This window comes from Podarcis liolepis, assembly GCF_965112155.1.
Source record: "Podarcis liolepis genome assembly, chromosome: 14".
NCBI lineage: Eukaryota > Metazoa > Chordata > Lepidosauria > Squamata > Lacertidae > Podarcis > Podarcis liolepis.
This window is the reverse complement of record NC_139569.1, coordinates 38,615,547-38,630,917: the sequence shown is the minus strand read 5'-3', so window position 1 is coordinate 38,630,917 and position 15,371 is coordinate 38,615,547. Positions and strand designations below refer to the sequence as shown.

General features: G+C 50.9%; 1 protein-coding gene across 3 annotated transcripts in view; it reads left to right on the top strand.

Annotated features, from left to right (window-relative positions):
* Positions 1-15,371, top strand: part of ADAMTSL3 (ADAMTS like 3) — a 281,389-nt gene that overhangs the window by 140,374 nt on the left and 125,644 nt on the right. For all 3 annotated transcript variants that reach the window (XM_083475290.1, XM_083475291.1, XM_083475292.1), the window contains one exon: positions 14,645-14,771. In XM_083475290.1, coding sequence (XP_083331416.1) covers positions 14,645-14,771 — 127 coding nt within the window. The remainder of the gene's footprint in view (positions 1-14,644; positions 14,772-15,371) is intronic.

The following is a 15,371-nucleotide window of genomic DNA, read 5'->3' as shown; positions in this document are numbered from 1 at the left end:
TTCTGTTCTTCTGTGTCTTCTCCAACCACATATGCACACAGTGATCTTAGCAGTGAATCAAGAAGAAGAAGAAGAAGTTGCAAATACAAGTTCACTGTTTCTGGATCCATCTGTGAGTGATTGGATATGATTGCTTTTGTCTGTATACACCCCTTAAGGTGAAGAAGAAGAGGGGACAACAAGAAGATCTATTTGCATACAGTTGTATGCTCAAGTTCACATGCAGGCTCACCCAGTACCAAAAGGGGGACTTTGAAACACTGCTCACTTCCAGTGCATTTATTATTGGTTCAACTCATTTCTGTACATATCTCAGAGGGGTTTACAACCTGACTTCAAAGCATTGATAGAGGATTAAAGGGTAAAGGGACCCCTGACCATTAGGTCCCATTGTGGCCAACTCTGGGGTTGCGGCGCTCATCTCGCTTTATTGGCCGAGGGAGTCGTCATACAGCTTCCAGGTCATGTGGCCAGCATGACTAAGCCACTTCTGGCGAACCAGAGCAGCGCTCGGAAACGCCGTTTACCTTCCCGCCAGAGCGGTACCTATTTATCTACTTGCACTTTGACGTGCTTTCAAATTGCTAGGTTGGCAGGAGCAGGGACCGAGGAATGGGAGCTCACCCCATCATGGGGATTCGAATCACCGACCTTCTGATTGGCAAGCCCTAGGCTCTGTGGTTTAACCCACAGCGCAACCCACGTCCCTGATAGAGGATTACAAAATACCAAAATAAGGCATTTCAAATTTAAGTCCAATTACAAAACACCTGTTCAAGGAAGAATGATTAACAGGGAAACGACAACTTACTGCATTGATGCGTGGAGCGGACCTGCATGATAAAGAAAAATGCTGCACGCTGACAGCACACATGACTTAAAAGCTGTCCACATTTTAATTGGGCTTCCTGTAACAAAACAATGGCATGTAGCACAGAAAAGCCTTATAAAGAAGGCAGACAGGAACATAGGAAGCTGGCCTTATTCAGAGTCAGGGCAGCTGCCCATCTAGCTTAGCATCATTAACACTGATTGGCAGCAGCTCTCCCAGGTTTCAGACAGGGCATTCCCAGCTCGACCTGCAGATGCTGGGGATTGAACCTGGGACATAATTAATAATAATAATAATAATAATAATAATAATAATAATAATAATAATAATAATTTATTATTTATGCCCCGCCCATCTGGCTGGGTTTCCCCAGCCATTCTGGGCAGCTTCTTCCAACAAAATATTAAAATGCAATAGTCCAGATATTAAAAACTTCCCTAAACAGGGCAGCCTTCAGATGTCTTCTAAAAGCCTGGTAGTTGTTTTTTTCCTTTGACATCTGATGGGAGTGTGTTCCACAGGGCGGGTGCCACTACCGAGAAGGCCCTCTGCCTGGTTCCCTGTAACCTCGCTTCTTGCAGGGAGGGGACTGCCAGAAGGCCCTTGGAGCTGGACCTCAGTGTCCAGGCTGAATGATGGGGGTGAAGACGTTCCTTCAGGTATACTGGGCCGAGGCCGTTTAGGGCTTTAATGGTCAGCACCAACACTTTGAATTGTTCTCCCCCTGCCTATTTTTCTCCTGTGTTTTCCTTCTTTACCTTTCCCCTCTTGCTTTCCCCCCTCCATTCATTCAGGCTTACCTGCTTATGTAATGGTTATCTTTTCATTGCATGCGTAAGGGATGAACGGTGGCTGAATGTGTAAAGTCCCTTTATTGTTAAAAAATAAAACTGCCATAATTTTTTATTGGGTGGTTTAGGGAAGATTTACAGTGCTGCACTGAAGGAGAGAAAAACAGGTTTGGAAAATTAAGTGTGTGTGCATGCGCGCGCACAAACACATGTATACATTAAGATAGGATCAGCCGTTTAAAATTTATTTTCACTTACTGCTAAAATTAATAAAATGTAAATAAAGATGATAATGCATATAAATGTGAAGAATTTGCTGCCCTTTGCAGTACCCCAGATTTGTTGCCTGAGCTTGGCTTCCTCGCCATCACTTATAATACCAACCCTGTCCCTGAGTTTGGCCCGTAATTAGCAGCTTCCCAGGATCTCTGGAACAGCCGCTTACATTAATCAGTACAATGAATAAGTTACTCAGATACGGCACACGAAGGGAGCATTGTGCAGAGCTTAAGCCAGTATTTTGGAATTCTGTGTAGATAAACAAAGCTTAACATTTTCTTCGCACTCAAAAGGGTAGGATTACATCGCTCTGTATAATGGACTCTGTTAGTGGTATTTGTGGGAAACGTTCAATCTCCAGTTGTTTCTTTCACATGCTAAAATTATCTTTAGGAGTTCAAAAAAAGAAAAAAGGGAGTCAAGACAGATCCTGGAGCACAGCCTTGTCCTAATGGTTTATCCTGGAGAGATAAGCAATCCACTATGGTTGCTTCCTTGAAGATCAGGGATATGGAGGCTTTGTCCTCCAGATGTTGCTGGACTACATCTCCCATCAGCCCCATTTTTAATGGAAAAGGGATGTGTCTGAACACTTTAGAAAAGGTTCACCAGCACTTTGTCTTAATACTCAAAGTTCTAAGATTTTTTTCCTGGTTATCTTCACAGTAAGAAGGAAGGAAAGAAGTGGACCTGTGAATAACGTTAGCATTGGGGAATTTGTTAGTATCTCAGTTAGTGTGTGGTCACTTGTGGATTGGGAAGTGGCTAATTTCCTAAGTTAGGATACTTGATTAACTGCTGGTTAACTGCAGTCCTTCTCGAGCATTCGCTGGAATAAGATGGAATGTGAATAAGCCCTGCACACAGAGCACTTCCGTGCAAACCAGCAAACAAACCAAAGCCTTCGATTAAATGCAATAATATTTCACTTGAGCTGGGAAAATGTGCTTAACAGTTTCAGAACAAGCTGGGATATTGGTGGGGGACTTGGTGGCAAGGCATGCTCACACCCAGCTCAGGTTGATTTGCTTGCTCCCGCCATTTCTGCACTGAGAGGCTTTGGCCTCAGTGATCTATACCAGACTTCCTCAAACTTGGCCCTCCAGATGTTTTTGGCCTACAACTTCCGTGATCCCTAGTGTGCTGGGCCCAGGGGTAACCCGAGAATCTGGTCCAGAATCTGAAGGTTCCGCTGGGAGTCAGTGCAACAGGGCCGAGGCAGGAAACCAGGCAAGGACAGGTACAGGATCTCAGGCAGGATCTGGCATACAGCAATGTTGCTCCCACAACCTGGGGCGGGGTCCGACAGCCTTTTATCTTTGTCGGGGTAGCGGCCGGTCCTGATCCCCCAGCGACTCACTTCCCTGTTTCGCCTGAAGGCGAGCACTCCTCCTGCAAGTACTCAGGTCTCTCCTTCTCTCAGACCTTAGTCTCTGCAGCTCGGGAGACGTCGGTGGGTTACTAGACCCAGGGGCCGCCTCAGCCTCCCCTGACCCAACCGGTAGTGGAGCAGCTGTAAGTGATGGCCCAGCTGAAGGCGATGAGGTAATCCCCACATCTGGAGCCAGGGCAGGCTCAGGCCCCTGACTCGGCCCAGCTGGTGTTTGTTGCAGGGGAACCTGTGCAGACTGGGACTCTTCAGGACCAGGCCCCAGACTTGGTTCAGATGATGCCTGAGGCAAAGGATCCGGTGCAGACAGAGACTCCTCTAATTCCGAGCCCGAGCCCCAGGCCATCACACCTAGCTAGCAGGGATGATGGGAATTGTAGTCTCAAAACATCTGGAGGGCCGAGTTTGAGGAAGCCTGATCTATGCTGTAATAATCTCCTGGATAGATTACTGCAATGCATTCAACATGGGGCAATCCTTGACGACTGGCCAGAAGCTGCCCAATGGCAAGAGGACATCATATCCCCTCTATCCCCAGGGCACTGCCTGTGGTCGACTAGGCCTAAATCAGGTCAGCTCACGAGGGCCCAGTGAGAGGCAAGGGGACACCAGAGGTCACTTTGTCAAGGATCTCCATCACACCTTGTTCTGTAGCTCTTCCACTGTAAACACAGTCCCCACGAAATGCACATCCTCCTCCTCCTCTGGATGTTTCGTAGCTAGTTTGAAGAAGAAAGTAATTTTGATACCCTGGGAAATCTGTTTTTTCCGAGTGGGAAAGTGCTGTGCTTCTTCTCCTAGCAGAAAAGTAGGAAAGTGGTTTTTTGAATCCATCTTTGCAGATGTTTATCTCTTTGGCAGCAGGCTTTCCAGACTCCTTTAAAAACACTCTCAGGATGCGTGAGAAGGCCCCCAGAAGAAAGGTTTTATATAGGCATCCTCCAAAGAATCTTGGGACTAAACATAATCCAGCCACTATGCATCATGTAGAAAGCGATCGGTTTGAAAGGAGCGTTTTTATTTTCAAAAACGAGAATCTGGAGGTTCATTTGGTGATCACGCAACTAATTGCACAACTCGTTTCATAGAAATATTTCAAAGCCCATTCGCAAGTTCAAAGGAAAGAAAGCGAGTGATGAAGGAAACTGGCCGTGCGACAATTAATTGTGGAATATCTAGAACTTTGCAGACTTTGGAGTTATTCAGAATTCCTCATCTAGCAGAATCCTATAGTTTGTCACTAAAGTGTGCTTGCTTACCTTTCTGTTAACCTGAAATTCAGTGGCCTCTTCCTTGATAACGAAATAGGCCAAAGCTGCGATAAAACTCCTACGGAGCAAGTCCAACCTTGGCCTAAGCAATGGGAGGTTTCGCTTTTCAAGGAAGTGTGGAAATTCCATATTGGAATGTTGGTGGCCTCTCCCTTTGCTGTGAATATTCATTCGCTCGTCCTCCAGTAATGAATGTCATGTGTGCACAGAAAACCCTTTCCAAGATGCTGTGGAACGGGGAAGGGAAATGCTGTGTTCCCATAATTGTTGTGCTCTGTGCCACACACTGCAAAGGCTGCATTGTTGCGGTAACACACAGTCTGTCACTGCAGGCTGTTTAGGCTTAGGGTCTGTTTTCTTCTTGCCAATCTTGCTGTCGCTAAATTGATGGCAAGGCTCCCATTGACTTAAGTGGGAACAGAATGAACCTAGGCTTCGCTGAAATATAGTAGGGTTGTTTTTGTCCAGTATTGGTGTTTTGATGGACAGCTCCAAGCTCGCAATGCTGTCGCTTTAATGTCATGTATACTGGCATAGCGTGGAGGGTAAAGTATGCGTGCTATGAGCCAACAGTTCTGCAGTTCAAATCTCACTAGGTGGCCATAGAACAGTCATTGTTTCCCTGACATCAGCCTGCCACTTGAGGAAACCTAACAGTGGCCTACTTTATAAAGGTAAAGGGACCCCTGACCATTAGGTCCAGTCGTGGCTGACTCTGGGGTTGCGGCGCTCATCTCGCTTTATTGGCCGAGGGAGCCGGCGTACAGCTTCCAGGTCATGTGGCCAGCATGACTAAGCTGCTTCTGGTGAACCAGAGCAGCGCACAGAAACGCTGTTTACCTTCCACCGGAGAGGTACCTATTTATCTACTTGCACTTTGATGTGCTTTTGAACTGCTAGGTTGGCAGGAGCAGGGACCGAACAACGGGAGCTCACCCCGTCGCGGGGATTCGAACCGCCGACCTTCTGATCGGCAAGTCCTAGGCTCTGTGGTTTAACCCACAGTGCCACCCGTGTCCCGCATCCTACTTTATAGGGTGGCCGTAATGACTGAGATTATGTACGTGAAGCACTCTGAACCCTCAACTTGGTTAAGTAGTATTGTTAAGAAAGCGCCTAGGCAGTGAGGTATGATCAGGGCGACCCAGTGGATCTCTGGCTGAACTCTGCCCCTTTCCACATGGCTCTTATACTTCACAGTCCCGTTCAATCTTTCCTCAATGCATTGATGTGCTCCTCATTACTCTGAGTCATGAGACGTGTCAAGGGCAGTTTGTATCTGAGATTTGGTACTTTTTTGGGGGGAAGGAACATTGCAGATCTAAAATGTTAGCCTAATATTTGGGTTTATGTTTTAATTAGTTAGTATGTGTGCACCTGTCTTGTATATGGTTTGTACAGGGTTTTTTCCAGCTGGAACTCAGTTCCGGCACCTTTCAGGTGGGCGCCATTGTCATTATAAGAGAACAATGGGGGGGGGCGATCATGGTGTGTCCCAGCACCTCTTTTTCTGGAAAAATAGCACTGGGTTTGAATTGCATTATGAAATCGCTTCGAGGTGCTTCATAAATGAAATTATGTGCACCATTAAAACTCACCAGTCCAACAGAGAACACTGGATGCAGCTCAGCAGTTCTGCATTTCATGTAGAATGTTATCTATCACAAGCTTACTTGTTTATAATTTCCCCCATTGAAAATCAAAGGCGTTCACTCCCTAAGCAGTCTAGCATAAATCAGAAGAATGGTTGCACATCTTAGGCATGGTTGCTTAGCTGCACATCGTTTTTGCTGTATTGTTTTTAATAGTCAGTTGGAAACCGCCCAGAGTGGCTGGGGAAACCCAGCCAGATGGGCGGGGTATAAATAATAAATAATAATAATTGTTGTTGTTGTTGTTGTTGTTGTTGTTGTTATTCCCAAGCAGAGCTGCAAAATGTGGCAGCAGGCAAGCTGAAGAAAGATGTTTGCAAAACAAAAAAGCCGTTGTCAGGGGTTTAGGAGCAGAAGCACGGGCAAGGGAGGAAACAGAGAGTGAAGGGGAGGAGGCAGAAGAAAAGATGAGTGATGACGACGACCCGAGATCTCCTAGTCTTTCCAGTGAATCAGAGGATTCACAGAAAGGAGCACCAGTGGCGAGGGCAAGGGGGGAGTCTAGGGGGGCACCCCAGGAAGACAGAGCCAGAGAGGACTCAGGGGGGAGCAGCTGGAAATCGGGACCAGCGTCACCGCCAGGAAGCAGGGAAGAGGAAGGGAGCCAGGGGGGAAGCGCTGGCAGCTCACCACAGGAGGGAGGACATGAGTCAGGAGTGGCCACACCTCCACAGGAGGGAGGACATGAGTCGGGAGTGGCCACACCTCCATCGGGAAGCGAAGAAACGGTTGAGAGGAAAGTGGAAGGTTGGGCGCGCGCGCCAAGTTCAAATGCAGAGGAAGGCGGCGCAGTAAGCAGCCCCGAAAGGGAACCAGGTCCTAAAGCCCGGCGCAAGGAGGCAGGAGGGTCTGGGTCAGCGTCAGAAGAATCCCGGAAGGAAGAAGCCCCGGGGGGTAGAGGGACCCAGAGGAGGACAGTCAGGAGGAAAAGGTGGAGCAAGGCTAGGATATTAAGTTGGTGCACACAGGGCGGAGACTCAGACGGAGCTTCGCCGACCTAGCCACTAGGCGTAGAGTTGCGCGCAGCAGCGTGAGAATGGAAACTGTAATTCAATAAAGACTTTTACTTAATGACCGCTGGCTAGCGTGATCCTCTGTGAGCTAGGATCTTCAAGCAGCTCTGACAGTAAGCTCCGTCTCAACTTGTGGGCATCTACAGCCTCGAGGAGGGGAGAGACACAGGTGCCTACTAGCGAGCTCACGAACGGCAGACGACATGACGGCTGAGCAGCAGATAGAGGAACTCAGAAACGCGGTGGCACAACTGAACGCCGAGGCTCTCGCATCCAGGAAGAGAGAGGAGGAGGCAGCCGCAGCCTGCAGGGATCTCCAGGTCAGGTTAGACGTGCTGACAAAGCAGACACCCCGGCAGGAGGGAATTGGGTTGGCGAGACGGACAGGCGGGCTGGTCTCTCACTTCGATGGGAACCTGCAACAGTATCCCAACTTTAGAGCCGACGTACTGTGCGCACTGCAACTGCTGCATAAAGACTTTAGAGATGAACAAGAGAGAGTGGGGTTCATCATGTCCCATCTGCATGGGGATGCGAGAGCATGGCTACGCAATTTATGGAGAGATAAGGATCCGGCGCTACAGAATGCAGATGCCTTTATTAAAGCAATGGATGGGTGTTTTTTATCAAGTATTGACGTGGATCTTGCACGGAAGGAGGTGCATGGGCTGAGACAAGGGAGGGCCAGCGTCAGGCAGTATCATGCCCGCTTTTTCGCCTTGGTCAGTGCCCTGGAATGGGACAGAGATTCGGCTCCTGTAAGAGACCTCTTTTGGGAGGGGCTGCACAACTCGATTAAAGATGAGATAGCGAGGGGGGAGAGACCCCGAACCACCCAGGAGGTCGTGCAGAGGGCACTGGCAGTGGGGGTGAGGCTGGAAGGACGTCCGTGGAACAGGGACGAAGGGCGTGGAGGGCGCGAACCAGCCGGGGGCCCCTCCTTCTTTCCCAGGGAAGCAGCGCGGGCGCAATCCACGCCTCCGCCAGGAGGAGGAGCCGAACCTATGGAGGTGGGAGGTGCAAGGGCTCAGTCAGCAGCCAGAGCCCTAGCACCGGCAGCAGTGAAAGCGAAGCCTCCTAGAGGGAACAGGAAGTGTTACGTCTGTGAGGAGCCAGGGCATATGGCGAAAGAGTGTCCCCAGAGGCCCCACAAGTTCACTGCAGCCTCAGCAATGGTGACTGCAGCAACACAGCAAGGAGGACCACAGCAGGGAAACGAGGCTGTCTGGCTGGAGGAAGAGGCACTGGGGCCCAGCCAGACGTGTTAGTGACGCAGTCCCCAGAGATTTTACAGCCCGTGAACCCCCTCCCGCCCAAACCAGTAGTGAGGCTCACAGCGTCTCTCCAGCTGCCCAATGGAATCACCATGGACGTACCAATCACCATTGACTCAGGCAGCAATGCGGACTTTATAGGGCAGGACTTTGTCGACAGGCACGCTGTGCAGTTGCTGCCGGCCACACTGCCCCTGCAGGTTGTCACGGTGGATGGCAGGGAGCTGCTCGGGGGGCAAGTGGTGAAGCAGACGCCACCAATGGTGATGCGACTTGGGAATCACAGAGAAATCATCAGCTTCAACGTCACTCAACTATCTGACACGCCCATTGTATTGGGCATGAGTTGGCTGGACAAGCACAGCCCAGCGATGGCTTGGTACCAGAGGCAGCTGACCTTCGGCTCTTCCTTTTGTGCTGAACACTGCATCGTGCCCAGGCAGGAAGGAGAGGAAGAGGAGTCACAGCTGCTGCTAGGCACGCTGCAAGCGATTCCCCACAAGTACGCTGAATTTTTGGAAGTTTTCTGCGAGAAGGAGGCAGACAGGCTACCCCCTCACAGACCATATGACTGCAAAATTGACCTGCTGCCGGGGGCGGCGCTGCCTAAAGGGAAACTGTATTCCATGTCAGAGGACGAACTGCAAGAACTCAAGGCGTTCATTGATCATAATTTGCAACGCGGCTTCATCCGGGAGTCCAGGGCAGTGGGGGGCAGTCCCGTATTCTTTGTTAAGAAGCGGGACACGCCCCAAAAAAGACTGGTAGTGGATTACAGGATTTTGAACAGTCTGACTAGGCCATCGGACTTCCCCATGCCCCGTATTGACGACCTCCTCGCAAAGGTACGGAAGGGCAGAGTGTTCACCAAGCTGGACCTGCGGGGGGCGTACAACCTCATTCGCATGCGGGAAGGAGATGAGTGGAAGACAGCCATGTTCACGCCACTGGGGACCTACGAATATAGAGTTATGCCTTTTGGATTGCAAAATGGCTCCCACGTTTTTCAAGCGTTTATGCATCACGTGTTGGCAGGACTTCTCTACAAGACGTGCGTCTGTTTCTTAGATGACATCCTGATCTTTTCGGAGTCGCGGCAGGAGCATGACGGACACGTCAAGGAAGTGCTGAGCAGGCTAAAGCAACATAGGCTCTACGCCAAGCTGGAGAAGTGCCAATTTGACGTGCCGGAGGTGGATTTTCTGGGCTACAAGCTGTCTGACAAGGGGCTCGCCATGGACAGCGCCAAGGTTCGAGCGGTGTTGGATTGGAAGAGTCCGCGCAACCGGAAGGAGGTCCAACGGTTTGTCGGCTTTGCGAACTTCTATCGCAAGTTTATCAAGGGCTTCGCTATGCAGACAGCGGCCATCACTGACACGCTTAGCTCCAAGAAAAAGAAGTTCGTTTGGACAGAGCAGGCGGAGCAGTCCTTTCAGGCACTCAAGCGTCTCTTCGCGTCGGAAGAGCAGCTGCTTCATGTCAACCCCAGCAAGCCGATGAGGGTGGAGACAGACGCCTCGGACAGAGCCGTGGGGGCGGTCCTGCTGCAGAAAGACCCGCAGGGGGTGTGGCGACCGGGAGCGTTTTACTCCAGGAAGCTCAGCAAGTCCGAACAGAACTACACCATCTGGGACAGGGAGTTGCTGGCCATTCACGCAGCGTTCAAGGCGTGGAGGCACTTTCTGATCGGCGCCAAGCACACGGTGCAGGTTTGCACGGACCACAAGAATCTAGAGCACTGGCGCACGGCACAGTTCCTGAACCAGAGGCAGATACGTTGGGCTGAGTTCTTTGCAAACTTCGACTTCCGAATAGAGTATGTCCCGGGGGACACCAACATCATGGCAGACGCTCTCTCCCGTAAGCCACAGTATCTGGAGGACGCAACACCAGCGGCCGCCATGCACATCTTCGCACCAACAGTGTGGGCGTGCGCCGCGGCGACCGTGGACCTAGAGGCGGTGCGACGAGCGTTGCAGGGGGACTCCTTCGCACAAGCAAAGATGGCAGAGGTGCAAAGGGGCAAGGCAGCGGCCGACGGTTTCCAGCTAAGAGATGGATTGCTCATCCGTAAAGGGGCCATCTACGTGCCGGGAGACGAACTTCGAGCCAAGGTGCTGCAGCAGCTGCACGACGCGCCCACGGCCGGGCACTTTGGCAAGGAGAAGACGGTGGAATTAGTAGCCAGGGATTTCTGGTGGCCTGGAATGAGAGGGGAGGTCGCAGACTACGTGGCGAGGTGTGACACCTGCCAGAGGGCCAAACCAGTGCACAGACCGCCGGCCGGACTGTTGGAACCGCTGCAAACTCCGGTCGAACCTTGGGAAAGGGTGGCCCTGGACTTTGTCACGGATCTGCCCAGCTCAAGGGGCAAGACGGCAGTGCTGGTGGTGGTGGACCTGTTTTCCAAGATGGCGCATTTCATTCCGTGTGCTAAGGTGGCCACGGCGGAGCAAACCGCCAAACTGTTCATAGACCACGTGTTCAAGGTTCACGGTCTGCCACGGTCTATTCTGTCCGACCGGGGGCGGCAGTTCATCTCGAATTTCTGGCAGAAGCTGATGGGCTTCCTGAACGTCAAGATCAACCTGGCGTCGGCGAGACACCCGCAGACCAACGGGCAAGCAGAGCGGGTCAATGCCATCATGCAGCAGTACCTGAGATGTTATGCAAATCAACAGCCTGCGACGTGGGTGGATTACCTGCCGCTTGCCGAGTTCGCCTACAACAACACGAAGCACGTGTCCACGGGGGTCACGCCGTTCTTCGCCAACAACGGGAGGCACCCCAGAACCTTCCCGGGACTGGAAAGAATGGGGGAGGGGGAGCCGCAGACAGCAGATGCGTTCGCGTCGGAGCTGCAGGAAGTCCACGATCAGCTGAGGCGCCACCTGGAGCTGGCCAAGCACGCATACAAGGTACAAGCAGACAAGCACAGGAGGGTTGGAGAAGAGCTCCACGTGGGAGACTGGGTTTGGTTAGCAGCCCACGCAGTGCCGGCCAGGTCGTTGGCCAAGAAGAAACTAGGGCATAAACAACTGGGGCCCTACCAAGTCGAAGAGCAGGTCAACCCGGTAGCTTTCAGACTGGCACTTCCGGAGGGTTCCAGAATGCATCCGGTATTCCACAGATCGGTGCTCACTCCCTACAAGGCACCGCACAGGTTCCAGGAACCCGGAACGGCGCCGAGTCCGGCCAGAGACAGAACAGGGCACGCGGGAGTGGCACAGAAGGAGCGCATCAACGAAGTCACTGAGATTTTGGACTCCAGATGGGGGGAAGAGGGGGTAGAATACTTTCTCGCCAAGGAGGGCACCCCGGCCAGTGCGAACAGCTGGGTGCCGGGCTACGCCTTAGACGAACCTCTGCTCAAAGACGAGTTTCATGCCCTCTTCCCACATAGACCTATGCCAGCAGACTTTTTCGACGACTGGCTTTTCACGCCCACGCTTTCGGCCAGCACGTTCCGGGGGTTCGACTCGGACGAGGAACCGACACGAGACGTCCGTTCCCCGGAGGGGTCACCCTCGGGATCTGCATCAGAACCCTCGTATTGGTGGGACGATAGACCAGAGGAGCAGTGGCGCAGACGATGGCTGGAAGGCCCAGGACGAGCAACACCGACAGGAGGAAGTGAGGGAGAGACGGACATGGACGTTTTCGGGGACGACCCTGGTTTCGAGCACGGCGGCACAGAGATGGAAGCGGAGGTGACTGTCGTCGACGAGAGCAGGGAGGAAGACCCGGGAGACTTCAGATGGAGGCCTGACACGGGAAGCGACCGATATCCGACGTTCGTCCCTTTGCAACAGCAGCACCCAGCTCCAGCACCGGAAGGAGGGGAGGGGGGAATGGGGGGCTTCGAGGGGGGGATGGATGTCAGGGGTTTAGGAGCAGAAGCACGGGCAAGGGAGGAAACAGAGAGTGAAGGGGAGGAGGCAGAAGAAAAGATGAGTGATGACGACGACCCGAGATCTCCTAGTCTTTCCAGTGAATCAGAGGATTCACAGAAAGGAGCACCAGTGGCGAGGGCAAGGGGGGAGTCTAGGGGGGCACCCCAGGAAGACAGAGCCAGAGAGGACTCAGGGGGGAGCAGCTGGAAATCGGGACCAGCGTCACCGCCAGGAAGCAGGGAAGAGGAAGGGAGCCAGGGGGGAAGCGCTGGCAGCTCACCACAGGAGGGAGGACATGAGTCAGGAGTGGCCACACCTCCACAGGAGGGAGGACATGAGTCGGGAGTGGCCACACCTCCATCGGGAAGCGAAGAAACGGTTGAGAGGAAAGTGGAAGGTTGGGCGCGCGCGCCAAGTTCAAATGCAGAGGAAGGCGGCGCAGTAAGCAGCCCCGAAAGGGAACCAGGTCCTAAAGCCCGGCGCAAGGAGGCAGGAGGGTCTGGGTCAGCGTCAGAAGAATCCCGGAAGGAAGAAGCCCCGGGGGGTAGAGGGACCCAGAGGAGGACAGTCAGGAGGAAAAGGTGGAGCAAGGCTAGGATATTAAGTTGGTGCACACAGGGCGGAGACTCAGACGGAGCTTCGCCGACCTAGCCACTAGGCGTAGAGTTGCGCGCAGCAGCGTGAGAATGGAAACTGTAATTCAATAAAGACTTTTACTTAATGACCGCTGGCTAGCGTGATCCTCTGTGAGCTAGGATCTTCGAGCAGCTCTGACAGCCGTGATTTTTAAAAGGGATTCATGCTTATCGATAACGCCATTAAATGTTTTCCTGATGGAAATTTCATTTTATGGTGATTGTATGATCTGTACTTTTAATTTGTGTTTGACACTGTTAATGGCCTTGTAGGCTGAGCAAATGCATTTCTGGATGGTTAGCAAGGGAGATTGGGATTCACTAGTAAGATCATACAAAAATGAGATACTAACAACTGCTCAGAAAAGCATTTTAATGGCCCACACATCTAGCAAATGGTCTCCTCCTCCCCAATATGCTGTGCTTTGTTTATATAATTAGTTTGTGGTGTCTGAAAAAGTTCAGTAAAATTCAATTTAAAATAATTGGTACACTTATGTTTTCCAAAAAGGTAAAATTACTGAATAAACTGGTACCACGGAAGGGAGTATGTGATGGGACTGTGATTTGCAGCCAGCCAAGGGTTCTTAATTCTTGATCTGAAGCCAGGATTCTGCTTGGATGGGGAACTAAGGTTATTCTAATACTTTTCTTGCCTCTGAAGTTAGTAAGTGATGAAAGGCAACTCTAAACAACAGAGTTACAGATATCTTCAGAGTTACATTGGAGGGAATAGCATTCAGCTTACAAGAAATCCCCATATTTCTGAGACAGGAATACCAAAATAGGTTTGACTGCTATCATGAGAATAGTTGTTTTAAAGTCGTCGTCCCCACCCCGCTCGGATGTGAGAATCAAGATGCACTTTTGAACGAAGGAGGACGAAACCTATAGAGCAGCCACGTTACATAGGATGCGCTATTACTTTTTATTGTTTATTTATATATACATCATTTATATGCTAAACAGCTTGAAGGCTGTCAGAGGGCAGTTCTGTTTTCGAAGGCCTGCTCTGTCTAAAGTCCAGCAGAAAGATACAGAGGGCTAATAAGAGAGGGGCAAGACTTCTGAAGTTTCCCATCTGCAGTTAGCACATGAGAATTAAACTGAGTAGGCACACTCAGGGTCACCCACTCACTGTCTTGCCTGTTATGGCGAGTAGTCTGGGACTTCTGTTTAAATTAAAACAGTTATTTTACACAAACACACATGTTTGTGTGTGCGCATGAGAAGAAGATGACGACCCTGGTTTGACCAGAGAAAAAGTGAAGCAGGAGAAAACGTCAAGGCCTTCTCCTGCTAGACTGTCCCCTCCTCCCTCTGCCCAGCCAACTTACATTTTATATCACTTGTTTTCGTAGTTTAAAGTTGTAAATTGCCTTGGGTGCCTTGGCAGAAAGGCAGTGTGTGTGCAAGCTTGTGTGAAGTGCTTTTGTGGTTAGATATAGTACGTGCTTACACACACACACATATGCAAATCTGAGTCCTTTTTTTTTAATACTGCAATTTCAATTTTTCAGTGAGATAACATTATTACTATTTCATTAAAGAAACTGAGGGAAGGCCTGTAACAACTTTGTCCTTTTTTTCTGACTGTCCTGTTGACATTGGCAGGCGGTTGGCTGTGATCGGCAACTCGGGAGTAACGCCAAAGAGGACAACTGTGGGGTCTGTGCAGGAGATGGCTCGACGTGCAGGCTGGTGAGGGGGCAAACTAAGACACACCTTTCGCCAGAGAAAAGTAAGTTAATTATCGTTCATTCTAACCCTCTAACCCCCAGTGGTTCACTCGGAGCTCTCTGGTTCTGCAGCTCCTGCTCAGCCTTATTGTGCGGGATCTGGCGCCGGAGCGGCACACAACAACTGAGCGTGCTCAGTGGCTGCAGGATTCGGAGGATGATGGGAAACGGTATTTGTGTATGGGATGGAATATCCTGGAAGAGCTCGTGGCTGGCTAGATGGAACCTGGTGCAACATTTTTCTGCAGGGTCCCTCTTACCCAACAGTATTTCCCCAGCAAAATTTAAAATTAGATAGAAGAGGACATAAGATGGGTCTGGAATACAAGCAGAGGTACCGTTGAACAGGATGTAAACATGGCATCCATGTGTGCAGCATCAGATTTTGAGAGGCTTCTGCCGTTGTTTGTTTTCCTTTTTGTCTCCACAAAATGTGAGAAGTCTGGATGCTGAAGAAAGGTGTGAGTGTTGAGCAGAGGGAAGGTGAGGCAGGAGTGGCTTAGAGGCCGGATGACTTGAAGCATTCCCAAGTCTGGACCTGACCAGCTGCCACCATGCCTGGTTCAACATTTAGCTCATCCGTGAATCCATAGGGTAACCAA